Source organism: Manacus vitellinus, unplaced genomic scaffold (assembly GCF_001715985.3).
Source record: "Manacus vitellinus isolate BGI_N305 unplaced genomic scaffold, ASM171598v3 scaffold_19_pilon, whole genome shotgun sequence".
Taxonomy (NCBI): domain Eukaryota; kingdom Metazoa; phylum Chordata; class Aves; order Passeriformes; family Pipridae; genus Manacus; species Manacus vitellinus.
In genome coordinates this window covers 10,791,922-10,808,395 of record NW_021939395.1, presented here as the reverse complement: position 1 = coordinate 10,808,395, position 16,474 = coordinate 10,791,922, and the positions used below count along the sequence as shown (strand labels likewise).

Here is a 16,474-nt window from a genome sequence, read left to right as displayed (position 1 = left end):
TAAGGTGTATTGCAGTACAAGTGATGTTTTGCAGAGATGAGGACTGTCTGTGACCCCTGGAGTGGCAGGTACACCCAAGGAGGTGAGCTAGACCCCTTCATCCTTTCCCCACATCCCTGGACCACGTAAACAGGGAGCTCTGACTGGATGGTGATGGTGATGGCTGAGCCCTTGCATCTCCTCTGCACAGCTCTGTCCCATGCACCTTGGGGTAAATGTGTGGGTTAGTGACTGAGTGCTAATTTTCTTCTCTTTTTCTCTTTTAAAGGTGAACCCCACGCCACAGGGTACACGAGCACTGCTGAAAATGATGTACTGCCCACACTGCCGAGGTTTGGTATCAGTGAAGCCCTGTTACAACTATTGCTTTAACGTCATGAGAGGCTGCTTGGCCAACCAAGGGGACTTGGACGCTGAGTGGAATATCTTTATGGGTAAGGCAATATGGGTTAAAACTGCATATGAGTCTACACTGATACTGTGTCCCTCACCTGAATGGTGAGTGGCTGTGCTGAGCTGTAGCAGATTTTTCAGGTGTCTATGATGGATATCTTTTCCTTCCACACCTCTCTATACAGCACACCTTTGCCATTCACATTAACTTATAAATAAATGAGACTTCTGTTATGCCAGTGACTTCTGTTGCAGCAAGCTTTAGGAGCATGGAGCTGCCATGTGCTTGTAGGCTTGGAGTGTCTTTTCTTGCTGGACCAAGCGTGTGTACAGTCTGTTTTTTCCATACTACTTCTTATACATTATTGTCACCATACAGCTGTCTTTTCCAAAGCCAGCTTTCTTCTTCAGCAGCCTGGGAATCTTGCTGCCAGCCATGATGAGCTTTGGGAAAAGCTGAAGACCTGGATTTTACATTAAAAAATTGAATAGGACATGTGTCTGAATCTGTTTTTAAACAGCTCATTTGGCACTCAGCCACCATCCTTTTGCACTGTTGATAGGTCTTGCGTGACGCTATGTGAGTGCTTTTGCCATCCTTTTCCTCCTGGTTGTTATTTCTCTTCCGTGCTTACACACGGTATCATTCGATACATGAAATTTAGACTGAAATGTTAAATTCCTCCTTGGGTCAAGGCTCATCAGAATTGGCAATGCATCACATTTTGTGGGCACAGGCAATAGATAATGTTAAATGTTTTCGTTTGTGCTCCTTTTCCAGGAGGTTTGATTTATCTGTGATTGAGCATCCTTTGGGAGCAGTCGCTTCACTCCAGTTAATGTGTGATGAAGTGCACATGTAAAGTATCTGCTGCTACTGAAAAGGCTGCGGTACTCTTCCCATCCCACTCTAAGAAAAAAAAGACTGTTAGAAAGAAAAGATTTCCCTTTCATTGAGCTGCAAGATAAAAAAAAAAAAAAAAGGGGAAATTGCTGATAGTTGGCATTTGAGGCTAGATTTACATCTTAGAATGTGTTTTTCCATGTTTTGTGCACTGGATTTTCACTTTGCTGCTCTGCCAACTGGGTATGTGCAGGGTGTTATTTTCAGAAGGCGTTTTTTGTGTGTGTGTACTCCATATAGGGAGTTAAATGTGACACTAAATTGGGTTTCCAAGTCATTCTCTGGGAGGCTGACACCCCGCCCCCCCATTCCTCCCAGCCAGTCTTTCTCATGAGAATATTAAGTATTTCAACTACAATTGTTGCTGAAATAGCTCAAAGCCAGGAGACTTGCAAACATCTAGTCCAAGTAGAAAAGAGGAATCCCATGAAAGGGAAGGGCATAATGCCAGAAAACAGACAAAAGCACAAGCAGCTAATTGCTGTAGGTGGTATGCGGCTAAAAACGAACCTCGAACCTCGGGGGAAGCTGGCGAGCCCTGTCACACGAGACTGATAGGGACTGCATACAATAATTAAGATTATTAAACAAGACAAAATAAATACATGTGATTCCAGGTTGGAAGCAAAGCTTTCTTCTTGAAGTGCTTCCTTCCCAAGGGGCTTCCTGCCCACTCATTACTTAAGTATGGTATTAAGCTTTGTTAAGTTTATTGGCAGTATTTGCTTGGTTCGTGCACTTTGGGTTGATGCCTGCAGTGGAGTACGGATACAGAAAATTTAAGCTGTGCTTTCTTTAGACAGTTTAATAACTGAACAGGTGCTGGTTATGTTCCAGATTTTGGTTTCTGTCTCAACTTTCCTCTCGAGACAAATTAAATTAGGTAGATCTGGTGTTTAGGGCAGGGCATATGCCACAAATCTCTTGTGTGTTTGTGTTTAAAGATGTAAATAATTAAATAAATAAACAAGACCCCAAAAAATCCTCTCAAAACCACTCCACAAAATACCAAAAACCCACCTGCATGAGCTCAATGCGATTTTGCATCATGAGTTTATGTACCACATTATGGCGATGATTTATTATGAGTCAAAATCAGATTTTGAACCTAGCAAATCAATTTAAAGATAGTTAAACAGGAGAACTTGCAACAAATGCTGCCAGTCTATATTAATTTGGGTGCATGTGCATATGAAATACTCACGTGTGTGTGTTAGTGGGTCTGTATGTTAAGCCACTTACGTAAAGCTTTTCCAAGCTCAAATATAAAGTTTGTAGGTTTTTTGAGACAAGAAGACTTTGTAATTCCTTATTTCTCCAAAGTACCATTTAAATCTGTGGAGTATGAAATAATGACCGAATTGTACTCTTTTTTCCCCTTTAACTATCTAAATTATTTCTCCCTCTATTCCTGACACAATTGTACACCAATTAGACAGGGGTATACTTTGTTTCAAACAGGCTATTGGGGGGTTGGAGCTTTCCTGAATGAACAGTGTTAATCTCCAGTGCCTTTTCATGATTTTTTTTTCCCCCACAAAGGTTTACTCTGCTCAAAGATGTTGAATTCAGGCTCCATATACATATCTGGAGTACTACTTTGTGTGCAAAGAATTTTTTTCCCCTTAAAAAAAAAAAAAGATTGTTGTTAATGAATGGTCAAGGTCTTCCCCCTCCTTCCCTCCCCTTTTAAATCAGATCTTGGGGTTAAGACTGAAAACTGCCTTTTGTTCTTCAAGTCAGACAGTGAGGCTGAAGATGTGGGTTTCTGATTATTGGTGGCACAATGCAAAAGAATTGCTTTCCTTCATGAGAGCGAGGTGCTTTGTTGCCAAGGATTGTCTCAATGCCAGTAGCAAGGACAAATGTATGCAAGAGGAAAAGGGTCTTTAAAGGATGGTGCTAGATGGTTGTGTTTCCCCCCCCCCCCCCAAATCCACTTGTATCTCCCCATCACAGGGAGGAGAGACTGTCTTTGTCATGCTGTGTGTTTGTAACACATGGCCAGGGTACATTTTTCACTCTGCCAGACTTTTCGTGAAGCAAAGCTGAGCCACCTCGCTATGGCTTATAAATATCAATTACTTTGCGCCAGAGCTGGGGCAAAGTAATTGCTGTTTATAATCAACTCCTCTCTCCCAATAATGGAAAATCTTTTTTGGGAGAGGCATGGCTCCGAAGATTCATTCCTGGTGCTGGAGCAGCATCCTCCCCTCCTGCGGGCAGCGGTGCCGGCGGTACCCGGAACCCCAGCCAGCCTTATTAACGTCAGACGGGGCTGCCAGAGGGAACTGCTGCTCGCCAGCAGCTGGGGACACCAGCCAGCTCCTGGTGGGAGGTAAAAGTTTGCAGGATGCCTCCAAAATCAAAACTGCAGATGAGGGAGAGCCCCCCACCCTCAGCCCCTTTCTCCCCTCCCTGCTTTTTAATGAAAGTTTATTTCATTTAGTGCTCCTCGCCTGTATCAATCCCAACTCCAATTATTACTTTCCTTATCTTTTCTCGCCAGCTTTGGCAGCTCTGCTGGAGGCCGAATGCATTTTCTCTATCGGCAGTCAAAGCAGAGGCTGCATTCCTGGGCTGTGATACATGGAACGCCATGGCACCCCTGCTAACAAAGGACCCAATTCGCTCTACATTCCCATGGTCTTGTGGATGGCCTGCCCGGCTCAAAGTTTACAAAGATGCCAAACAGCCAGAAGAATTGGGGTTTATGTTTCCTTTCAGTCTTTCACAAACACTTTATTGATCTGTGGCCTTTCCTGGCCACTCGAAGAATTAAGTAGTTACAAAATGGAATGATTTTTCTTTTTTTTTTTTTTTTAAAAGCCCTGTGCATTTTGTGTGTTTTATTATCTGTCAATTCATAATATTTTTATTTGAAATGAGCGGCTTCCTGCAAAACTGCACTGGGATGTTCTTTATGCGCGTGAAAAACCCCAAAAGCTTTGACAATGATGAACACATTTAAGTTGTGCTCCACTTGTTTACAAAAGTCTCCATTTGGTAGCACATCAAAAGCATTTTTCTCTCCTCCGGCACAATAGTATATTCATGCTAGCAGTCATTACTCAGAGATTTGAAGCATCACTTTATTGGAGCCCACCACAATACAGTCTAAGACTCTTTGTTTCATTTGTTATTACCTTCTTTTTTTTTCCTTTTTTTTTTTTTAAATGCATTTAGTTCAGACCTACTTGTAGTCCCTGACGGCTAAATTCCAGCCATGCCCTGCAACAGCTCTGTCACTGATGCTGGTGGTGTGTGCCTCCAGAGCCAGGGGCTTTCCTGGGGACACCAGCTCCTCCTGAGGTTCACTCCCCAAACAACCACACCTTGGAGGAGCTGCGTGAGTGAGAGTGGGTTAATCGACTGATAGTCCTTTGACTGACACCCAACAAAACTTTAGAATATTGAATTGTCTTTAAAAAGTGAATTTACAGGCTAGGAAGACATCTGCAGTTCATGTGGGAGTTTTGGTGTTGGATTATTATTATTATTACTCGTCCTCCTCTTCCTCTTATTATTATCATTTTAGATGCACACATAGCTTAATCGTATAGTTGTCACCAGTTTGTGGGGTTTTTAATGTAGTTTAACATGACTTGGGCACTAAGGCAAAGCTATTACTAAATTGTTTGGTATGTCAAATTTCTTTATAGGGCTTTAACAGATTGCCAGAGCCCACAGAAGTTTTCTGCTTGTTGAAAATACCTTCTGCACTTAGGAGGAGGATGAATGTCATGAGAAACACTTTTCAGGATTAATAGACTGACTGTGAAACACCTGTTCTCCTTAATGGAAGGGAACAGGCGTATCTTAGGAGCGGGGAGGAGCTCCTTAGGGCCGGAGGGACTGTTGTGTCCTGACCTCCCTCATCACTCAGGCTAGGAAAAATTGAAGAATTAAATGCAACTGGAAAAAGATGAGTCTGTGGCAGAGCATCATGAAGTGATGCAGGAGATGAGACCAGCAAATGCTTTGGGGTTGAGGGACCGCAGTGAAAACTGCCATTAAATTAAGGTTGTGATGGGTGAGAAGAAACAAGAGCTTAGTGCCAGGTGTGTACCTGGAGGCACCTTCTAGAGGAGAAGCGGAGAGAGGATGCAAACACAGTACAAGGTGAAAGCCTTAATGCCAATTGCCAATTGTAATTTCCCAGAGGAAGTGGTGGATGTTCAGTAGCTGCTGCGTTTAATGATGCATTTGATGAGGATGTGCATGTCAGCACAGGAGGAGTGACCCAGTGCTGGCTGAGGGACTTTCCTTCTCCCCTTGCCTAGAGATGTGCCAAATACATCATGAGTGCACAGCATTCACGCTGGTCTCTTGCAGACTCCATCCTGCAGATTGTCCATGTAATGCTGGGAGTGCAATCCTTTGCCTTCCCCAGGTACCAAAAACCCTGTAGCTGTCTGTAAGGGAAAAATGGTATCAAGGATCATCTTGGACCCTTGGAAGTTGGTGTCTTGTGCTCAGGACCAGCATGAGGAAGCCAGTGGCTTTGAAAGCAGTCTTGAAAAACAAATGACACAAGGCAACCTTTAATAAATGAGCACGGAGTGGAGGCTGTTAGTAATGCTTGTTCTGATGGGAGGAACTGATTACAGGCTGCTGTTGGCAGGCTGCAATGGCTCCCCCTCGTTTAACATGGCTTTTGATGTATATGAGCCAGTGGTTTGGTGCTGGCAACCTCTAAGTGCCTGGTGAAGGTGTAGGCTCTGGGAATGGAGCAAAATGTTTCCTGGAGACGTGCGCTGGTCAGAGGCAACACTGCAGTGGTTAATGTCTGTGTGCTCAAACAGTTATCCTTTGTACCCGTTATTCTCGCAGCTCCTCCATTAAAAACCTTCATTCATCTCTCTCTGTGTTAGATTCGATGCTGCTGGTAGCAGAAAGGCTGGAGGGTCCCTTCAACATTGAGTCAGTCATGGACCCCATTGATGTGAAAATTTCAGATGCGATCATGAACATGCAGGAGAACAGCATGCAGGTGTCTCAGAAGGTAAATGGGCCAAGAGGACATTTGGGATTTATTTATTCAATGTGTTTTATTTTGCTATTCTCATCAATATGTTTTTTCCTGAATGCCTTTTCTAGTATATATATAAAGTTGATGTATGATTTTGGGCAGGGGCTGGGTTGGAACCTGGAGAAGGGAGGCTTCTGTGACATCCCATTTCATAAAATCCTTTCCTTCTCTCACATAGGTTTTCCAGGGATGTGGCCAGCCAAAAACACTTGCCCAAGGCCGGACTGCTCGCTCTGTCTCTGAAAGTGGTTTCAGTGCTCGTTTCAGACCCTACAACCCCGAGGAGCGGCCAACTACAGCTGCTGGCACGAGCTTGGACCGACTGGTGAGTGCCTGGTCCTGCTGGTGCCACTCAGGTGCTTCACACCCGTGTACCACAGTGTGTAATTTTCCATTTTTAATTTATAGGGTTGCTTAATATTCCTTGGCTGTCTTTAACTCTCTGAGGGGTGTAATCTGCCCATGGCTCTAGACGTGAATTACCTCAATGCTTCTATGTCAGAGAAGTGCCTGTGCTAAAGGCTTGGCTTATGAGTAATATGTGTTTGAGGAGCAGTGTTTAATTTTGTATTAAAAAAGTAAATCAACCATCAAAACACGCAGCCTGAAGATCTGGCCTGTGTATGTCTGTTGTGATAAAAAATACTTTCCTTACTTTGCTTTTAATGAGCGTTTGGTATTCTGGATTATGTTTTGTATTTCTTTTTTTTCTCTGGCTTAATAGGTTACTGATGTGAAAGAGAAGCTGAAGCAAGCCAAAAAGTTTTGGTCATCTCTCCCTGGCAACATTTGCAATGATGAAAAGATGTCTGTAGGCACTGTCAATGAGAACGAGTGCTGGAATGGGAGCGCCAAGAGCAGGTTTGGCGATGCTGCCTCCCCTCGTTAACCCTCTCCCTCTTGCCCCAGCCTTTCCCAGTGTGCTGGCCCCTCTCTCTGAGCCCTCTTCTCCTACTGGAGTGACTCCAGCTTTCCCAAGACATGCTGTTGCCATTACCCCTCTTGTTTTTGTAAATGAGAGAACTGGAACGCAAAGCCAAAGGGATGTCCAAGCTCTGTGTGGGGGTTGCTTTAGAGGAGAGAATTAAGTGTAGATACCCAGATAGGGCACCTCTTCTTGGACTTAAGCCTCTTATTGGTTGTTTATGTATTTGGAGAAATGATCTGTACAAAATGCTGTATCACAACCAAAGAGCAGGGATGCTTGTGTTGTCTGACAGTGCTGCTGCCCCAGTGCTCCCAGTTGGTATTTGCACCAGGAACTGGTTTCTTTGTTGAGCAAGGGCAGGGGTGATGGAGCCTGGAGACCTTCTCCACTGCTGAGGTCAGTGGCACAAGGAGGCCAGTGGTTTCATTCACACTTTTGATGGAAAAAGAGTTACGAAACTCTTTTTTTTTTTTCTTGTAGGGAAGAAATTGCCAACACATGAGTAAGCCAAAGTTCTTCTGTCATATGGTTTATGTAACTGTTTAACTTTTTTTTTGGAAATACAAGTTTCTTTTTTTTCTCTTTGCTTACTGGGGAAATAAGCACAATCCAAGATGTTCCATTAAAAAAAAAAAAACAGTTGTCCCGGGTTTTCCAGCAGTTTTTCTGAGTAATAGCAATTTTTGCCCTTGATATTTTTGGGCCACAGGACTAAGACACACTGCTTAAATTTTGCGCTGTTTTGTTTGTGCCTGAAACTCTGCCATACTTGGCCAGGGTGATGCTTTGGGTCTCTGTGACAAGAAATGGCTCTGCCTCCTGAAGTCTTGTTTATCAGCAGCTTCTACAGGGCTTTTCATAGCAGGTATCCCCAGTGTGTGCAAGGGTCACATGAGTACAGAGGAGAGATGGAGACTTGGCAGCACTGGGCAAGGAGGCAGAGGGGGGGCTGGACATATGGGGTTGTGCAAGATAATTTGATTTGCTGTTAGCATTTTCCCAGTGACTGAGAAGCTAAAAGTTTGGTAGTCTTCCACACTTTGGTCTTCAACTTCTTTGAAACATATAATATTGATCACAAATAATAACAAAACTACCACTACCAATAATCATCATCATTGTTACTCCCATACACAGGACAGGATTTGAGCATACTCTTCACACATATGCTTTGTCTCACTGCCTGGTCTCCAGAATCAGTAGACTGTGCTAAAAGCTTTTCTCTCTCTCATGATACTGATGTTGGTATCAGAACTAAGAAAAGTAATGTTTTCTTCTGTTAAACTGATTTTTCTAGCAAGTCAGGTAATTGGAGGAAGGAGAAATGTGTCCTGTTCTTACTCTATAAGATGATGCTCCAAAGACCAGTTTCAGGAGATGTGTTCTGTTGGATTTTGTTGCTTAGTCTCTCTTTTTAACTAAGAGGCTGTACGTGTGTTCAGACCTGAGCATGCATGCCTTCTGAGGCTGAGCAGCTTGGCTCTTCCCTCCTCTGATGTGTGGGGCTACAGGTTCTCATCTTCAGCATCACAGGTGTTTCTCCTGCTGGGGTTATTAGGGAAATTGCATCTCATGTCTGCATGGTGAGAAGCACACATTCAATATCCCAGCTTGATGGTTTAGGTGCATTATGCAAAGCCAGAATGACACACTTGCCTCCAACAGTCACTATAGGTTTCTCTGGGATAACTATGGCCTCGAAGGTTGTTTTCCCAAAAGTGTCATCTAACTGGGCATCAAGGCATCTCAGCACCTTGTTTTGCTCTGTTGCCTGCAGCAAGCTGATTTATGCTGTTGAAAGCCATTATTATTATAAACCCCAGATCTTCTTTCTCTTTTCAAGTTGGGGAGAAAATTGTCCTTCCCCTGCCTATGTGGCACAGCATAAATGAAAACAGTGTTTATTTCCACATGCTGCAGAGATTGCAGGGAGGGAAGATGGAGTAAGAAGCCAGAGAGGTGCTTTGTGAGGTTTAGCACGTGGGAAGATCACACTGGGCTCAGAGTATCACCCAGACTGAAAACAGGGGTGGCATTGCCAAGTTCCCATGCTGTCACCCTTTGGCACAGGGACCCTGCCAGGCTGCAGCTCTGGTGCCAGCAGGAATGGTTTCTTTTCAGGTATGACTTTGCGGTGACTGGAAATGGCTTAGCGAGTCAAGTGAACAACCCGGAGGTGGAAGTTGATATTACCAAGCCAGACATGGTGATTCGCCGGCAAATCATGGCTCTGCGGGTGATGACCAACAAGCTGAAGAACGCGTACAGTGGGAACGACGTCGACTTCATTGACATAAGTATGTTTGCTGTGGTTCGCCTTTTGCTTTTTCTTTTTTCCCTTTTTATTTGGATTTCATGCTAACATGGGGTAGCTGGTTAACCTTCAGCTCTGGGTAAGCGTGTTGGTAAAGAGGGTGGGAAGTGGCATCTCTGACGGGCTGTGTGAAGAGGGTTGTTCCCACAGAGTCATCGAACTGTTTGCGTTGGAAGGGACTTTTAAAGGTTGTCTAGTCCAACCCCCCTGCCATGAGCAGGGACATCTTCAACTAGAACAGGTTGCTCAGAGCCCGGTCCATCCAGCCTGACCTTGAGTCTTTCCAAGGATGGGGCACTTATCACCTCTCTGGGCAACCTGTGCCGCTGTTTCACCACCCTCATAAAAAAATCTCTTCCTTATATCTAGTCTAAATCTACCCTCTTTTAGTTACCCTTGCCCTATTGCAACAGGGTCTGCTGAAAAGTTTGTCCCCACCTTTCTTATAAGCCTCCTTGAAGTACTGAAAGGCTGCAGTAAGGTCTCACTGGGGCCTTCCCTTCTCCAAATTGAATAACCTCAGCTCTCTCAGCCTGTCCTCATAGGAGAGGTGTTCCAGCCCCTCAGCATTCTTGTGGCCTCCTCTGGACTTGCTCCTGCAGATCCTTCCTATGTTGAGGGCAGGACTCCAACTGGGGTCTCAGGAGCAGAGTAGTGGGGGCAAATCCCCTCTATCGACTGGCTGGTCACACTGCTTTTGGTGCAGCCCAGGACACAACTGGCTGCAAGCACACCTTGCCCAGATTTGACAGATGCACACAGCAGTCACATTAACCGCAGGACCCACGCTGACATCTTGTAAATACCAAAACAGCCATTCTCTTGCCATTTCCCCCTGCTGCCTTCTGCCCTGGGGCTGCAGACAGCAGAGGAGGATAGCAGGTGTGTTTGTCTCCCACAGGTGAGGAGAGCAGCGGGGAGGAGAGCGGCAGCGGCTGCGAGCTCCAGCAGTGCTCCCCGGAGTTCGAGTTCAACGCCACCGAGGTCACTCGGAACTCCAACAAGAGCGATAAGAACGTGAACACTTCTGCCGCTGCCAGGAGCGGTCTATCACAAGCAGCCTTGCTCCTTAGCATTTTGTTCTTGGCCATGCAAAGACAATGGAGATAATTGTGCAGCATAGGGGGGGGGAAAGACTTTTATTATCAAAGGTAGAAGGCATCTGCTTTCACTTTTATACCATCTAGAGACTTTGCTTTTTAAGTTAATGGACAACAGTGTACAGTTTTTACTATGTTGCCACTGGTTTTAAGATACTGATTTATTTTTTTTTTCCCTTGCTATTCTGGGAATAACAGGAACGGGGACTACCAGTCTATCCTGTTCTCCAAGAGTCCATTTTAGAGGTGGATAACAAAAATGTATATACAAGCCTGTAGTTAGCTCTGCATTTGTGTCTTTATCACTTCTTTTTTTTTTTTCTTTTGCTGTATTTCTTACAAAAACAAAAACCCCAGGGTCTTCTCTTGGCCTGTAACAAGTATGTGTTTCTGAAATGAGAAATATCTGTACAGAAGCAGGTTTTATTTATCATGTAATCTTATGGGGAAAAAATAATTGCCCAACAAGCAGAAAATGTTTCATGTAGTTAACTTCCCATTTATCCACATTATGTTAGTTGCCTTATCTGGAGAGAGGTGGAAGTCATTTGTCTTTATTATGTGGTAAAACAGAAGGTGAAGGCAGAGCTGGTCAGCGTGCCAAGGGCCCTGTTTGTATGGGGCATCAATGCCAGGAGCAGGTTGTGCTTGCTTTACAGGAGGTTTGGTTAAATTGAAAGGGACTACAGAGAATTCCCGTTCTGCAGACGCTAAGAAGAGATGTCATTTGCTCCCCAGGATCCTTACAATTGGCTGTAACTCCCGTGGGTCAGTTCCTGATGTGCATCCCCTATGGGAATGAGGCATTAAACTTGTTCGGTTGGAAGCAACTTGTCGTCTCGCAGATCCAAATGCCAATTTGTGTCTTGTCTGCAAATTTGTTAGGTGGATGCTGGATTGATATTTTTTTTTTAATTGTTTTGGTTTTGGTTTTAAGGAGTCCTTTGTGGGAGGGTAGGCGGGGGGTGTTGGGTTTGTTTCTACAAGAGTTTTGTTTCCTCTCTGATGGGGGCAAAAGGGAAGGAGCAGGCACTGTTGCAGGCAGATGGGAGTAGGAGCAGGCAGGAGCTGGCAGGGCTGAAGACATGTCCTTTTTGGTGTTTGGCCTCCTGGGAGCTGATGCCCAGCACCTGAAGCTTTTTGGCACTACCTGAGACACTCTCCTCTCTCTACCTGTGCTGTTGCAATTGGAACAGTGTTGTGGTGAACAGCAACTCATGAATAAAAGAAGTGTATATTTTTAAAAACAAAAATGAAATAATTTTTAAAAGAGTTTAGCGAAAGCCGTGTCTTTGAAAAGACTCAAAATTATTCTGCACATCTCCTGCTTTGGGTAGCCTTCAGGTCTGACTGGACACTGAGATCTGGCCAGGAGAGCAACCCAGAGAGAGAGGGTTTGCTCTACTCCACCCTTGTGTCATAAAGGATAATTTTCTATTTTTATATTGAAGCATTAATTACTTGTTAGCTCAGGGTCAGCATTATATTCAACTTTATTTTCACACCAAATTTCTGCAAAGCTATAAAGACGTATTCTTGGCTGGTATAAACAATCCTGGAGGCTTAATTTTACTAGAAGTAGCCAGTTATTTATTAAAACATGATGTTAGTAGAGTTAGGGATATTCTGGCTAGATTATTTTTCTTTAGAAAATAAATCATGGAACCATAAAATTGAAAAAGTTATAAATTTATGTGTGGGAAAAAGTGGATTGTAAATAGCTAAGTTGCCTTGCAAGGAATTGGAAAATGTGCTGATACTTAGAAACTACCTCAGTTCTGAGGAATTTCCTTTCTAGCTTTGAGTGCTATTGCATTTACTTGGTAGAAGTGAATCTGGTCTCCAGTATGTAGCTGAAAGAGTTATCCCTATAGACCTTGTTAGATTGTTTTTAATTTAGAGGGTTGAACTACATCCAGCTGTTTTCTTTCAGCTAAGTTCCCTAACAAAGAGAATTTCTGAATTAAATATTACTGATGGTTTCCATGACTTTTCCTGATTTGTTTGGTTTCATGGAATTTTCTGATTGCCCTTTAATTATTTAAATGGTTCTAGCCATTTGAATTTTAATCCTGAAATAAACCTTAGATGCACTACCATTGTAAATATATCGCAGTAAGGTCTGACTGGATAACCCTTCTGGCTCATACCCAGCTGGCAGGCCAGCAGAGCTAAATGAAGAAAAAAAAGAATAAAAAAATAAAACTTTTTCAGAGTTCAGAGATTGGTGGAACAAAAGCTCTTGTGTTGGGAGGGGCTGCCTGCTCCAACATCTCCCTTCTTGGCGTAAGTGTTCATATGTAAGAAAGTTGCTTGTAAATTCTCCTGCTTCTGAGCGTTTCTGCTCAGAAAAGAAAAACACTTCTGAATTTATATTTATCGTTTTACAACTAATTGCTTACTAATTATTATTCCTTAATTTGTTACAAGCCGCCAATGGAAAGACCTGCCATCAATTTTAGGTGTGTCCAATTGACTTTGTTAATAGCACAGTGATCTTCCACTCTATAAAGGACAGATTTGTCACCTGGGGCTACAGGAAACAAGAGTAAACATCAATGTAGGATGATCAAAAGTTGTGTTCCTGCTTTTATTTTGTGTTTGTGTGTGAAACTGGCTCTCTGACATGAGCTTGTAAACTAAACCATACGGGTAGGGACAAGTCATACTGCTGACTTCAGGGAAAGCATGCACTCCCCTCCTTCAAGTATTTCCCTTTTTTCCACATAACCATTGCCATTATAAGCATGATTTAAAGAAAAATTCCCATACGTAGAATTAATAATTAAAGTTACTGGAGTTGGTAATGAGCTTCAAATGCAAAATGAAACAGAAAGGTGGTGTCCTTGGCAGCATGGGAGGTGCTGTCTCCCAGTGAGCTGGAACAAAAAATCCAGCCCTTAAAAGGACTTAAAAGCTTTAACAGCTCAGGTGCCTTTCCTGAAACACGTGCAGCTCAGTGCTGCCACAGCCTTGCAGTCAACACGTGGAGGGGGAAAAGCAGAGCACTTACTGGGACTGCTGTGGTCAGTGTTTCAAAGGAGAGCACATAATGGGGCTGCTGTGATCAGTCTTTTGTTTTGTGCTTCGATGGGTGGTGCCCCCCCAAGCTGGGGCAAATGGCCACAGCAACAAGAGGAGCCCTTCCACACCCCAGGACAGGGTCCTACTCCTCCCCCTGGCTGAGCCAACCTGGGTTTGTCCTCACAAGCAGTCCGGGGTATTAATATCAGGAGGTGCAACCTCTCAGTACAGTGGTCATTTCTTAGACCAGATGGTGCTGAACTTTCCATCACCATCCCCTAATTGCTTTGCTGGATGTAAGCCTTGCTGGACAGGGCAAGCCTCTGGTGTGGTCCTGGCTCCTTTCTCATGGTAGCATCTGGCATTGGGCATCTCGGAGCATGGCACATAAAAATCCCTTCTGTCTGTTGGGATGCTTTTAATGATCCTGTGTCCCATAGTAATTGCCAGCCCTGTTTGTCTCCTTTCCCACAAAGCCACCCTCTTCCCTCCTGCCCATAAATGTGGCAGTGTGCCCCCGTGGTGACAGCAGTAGCCAGATCAGTGACAGCCAGCACCGGGGGCTGCTGCCCTGTTCTTGCCCTTTGCTTGCCAGCATAAAACTGCAGCATTTTCTCTTGTCCCTGGGAAAGCCTGTGCCACTGGCACTGCTTGGAGAGGCAAACACCCGGGTCCTGCCAGCACTGGCAAGCTTGGAGCATCCTGGACACTCTGAGAACCAAGGATTGTGTGTGTGTAAGCTGGTGGGCATTGCTGCTGCAGGAAATCCGAGCCTGGATAAATCCACCTTTGATTGTTGGAAGAAAATAACTTGAACTTTTGGGTTTGTTTTTTAATGCTGATGGCTTTTTTTTTCTGTGTAAGCTGTACTGACTGGGATAACTGCAGTGACTCTGCCAGATGTGATGGCTAGTGGCCATCTGCCTGCAGTGGTCCTTAAGTCAACACTGCAGTGCCTGCCAGGCTGGCAGGAGGGTTGCCTGATCTCTACTGCTTTTCTTCCTTGGAATGTTCTCTAGGACTGATGGTAATTTAAAAAAAAAAAAAAAGAACACAAAAACTGTGTAGAAGGGGGTGAAAATTGATGCAGAAACATTGCAGTCCCCATCCCAAATGTGTAGTGCTGTGCTTTGTGGAATCTTCTTTCAAGTGGCTGAATTTAATGGTTTAAGGTGTCTGCAAGACACATTTTGGTTAGAGATGGTGCAATAGTGGTGGTTTTAGGACCACCTGAGTGTGAAGTAACCCTAGTAATGGTTTTCATTTCTTAATAATGCTGTTTCAGCATTAAGTTTTCTGGGTTTGGTTTGCTTTTCTTGTTGTTTAATCCTCTGCTGTGGTTTGTTTGAGGGCTTGTAACAGTGTAAATTGCCTGGGAAGACACAGCTCTTTATTGGCATGCTGTAATTCTGGGTCAAGTGTGCTCAAATCGCTGTAATTTGTATCTAATGGATTACATGGATTGAGAGCCCTTTTATAGCTGTTGGAGCAAGGAGGGGCTGCCTGCCCTGGGAGGAGGGGAAAGCACCCTGGGCATGGCCCATCCCTTTGTCCCTCTCCTCTGGAAGGGACGACTATCCTTTTCATGATCCCCTGGGCTATGCAGCCTGGCAGGGCTGGGGACCCAGCTGGGTGCAGAAGGAGCAGGCAGCCCTGAAAAAGAGGCTTTTGCTAAACCTTTAGGCAGGTTTTGGAGGATGCTGATGGCGCATCCTAATGTCGTGTTGCCTTCCTCTGGTTACTATCCCTGTGCTGTCGGGTGGATAGGTGGAGAGTAGCTGGTGGAGATGCTTTTCCTCCTTGAACCTGCTCTGCCTCATTGCCCTTTGCCCTTTTGGTCTCCTTTTCAGCCTGCTCACTGTGTCTTGGTCTCGTGGTTCCTTTCTGACCTGGCTCCTTTTTCCCAAATCTTTGCTGGCTCCTTTTTCCCAAATCAGACAAGGTTGCCCCTCTTAATCTATGCCCTGTGTTCCAGCAGGAGCAGGGCAGCAATGTGTCTCAGCCATGGACCTTGGTCATCCCCTGCAAGCTACGTTCATTTAACCCTTAGACAGAGATTCCTGCAACTGTTGAAATGGGTTTGCATCAGTAGATTTGCCTCAGTTGTTAGTAATTGACATGGTTTAGTGGTGGACCTGACAGTGCTGGGTTAATGGTTGGACTTGATGATCTTAGAGGTTTTTTCCAACCCCATGATTCATTTCAACAACCAGGTAACATCTGTCTCTCTGGTGGTTGTGTAGGAGCTGAGTGGTGGGAGCAGCTTCATCCCTATCACAAAATCTGGGGTGCTTGTGCCCCCTTTCACGTATTCCCTTAGGTAGCTGCTCATCTTCCCAGCATGTCCTGCCACACTGACTCCCACTACGTGTGTCATTAATTTATGTAACCTGATGCAAATCAATATACTAAACCCCTCATTAATTGGGTTACTGATTTATACTAATGAGACTTAAAATCTTGGAGAAGGTTGAGGGTATTTGTTTCTCCTCTGACAATCTATTGTCAGCCCCACAATGGCTGGCCCTTGGCTGGGCTGGTAATTGCCTCGTGACTGTATTTGCATCAACATAATGGCAAGGGTGTTAGCAGGAGCTAAGACATCTCATCTTTTCCTCTGAACAGGAAAATTCAGGATTAGGAAGGTGGAATGTGTTTGCCAGCAGTTGCTGGCAGCTCTGTTGTGTAGGGTGGCTGCTCTTTACCTATAACTCGGCTCTGTCGGTTGTTTCCATTATAAATCTGCTTTTCTTCAGAGCTTAATAAGCTCAGCCATAAA

The 16,474-nt window shown here is 44.4% G+C and overlaps 1 protein-coding gene across 1 annotated transcript in view; it reads left to right on the top strand.

Annotated features, from left to right (window-relative positions):
* Nucleotides 1–13,246, top strand: part of GPC4 (glypican 4) — a 37,879-nt gene extending 24,633 nt beyond the window's left edge. Inside the window, exons 3-8 of the mRNA XM_008930705.2 lie at nt 269–434; nt 6,172–6,302; nt 6,508–6,654; nt 7,054–7,190; nt 9,379–9,554; nt 10,473–13,246. Of these exons, the coding sequence (XP_008928953.1) occupies nt 269–434; nt 6,172–6,302; nt 6,508–6,654; nt 7,054–7,190; nt 9,379–9,554; nt 10,473–10,681 (966 nt within the window). The 3' untranslated portion in view covers nt 10,682–13,246. The remainder of the gene's footprint in view (nt 1–268; nt 435–6,171; nt 6,303–6,507; nt 6,655–7,053; nt 7,191–9,378; nt 9,555–10,472) is intronic.
* Nucleotides 13,247–16,474: the final 3,228 nt, after the last annotated feature.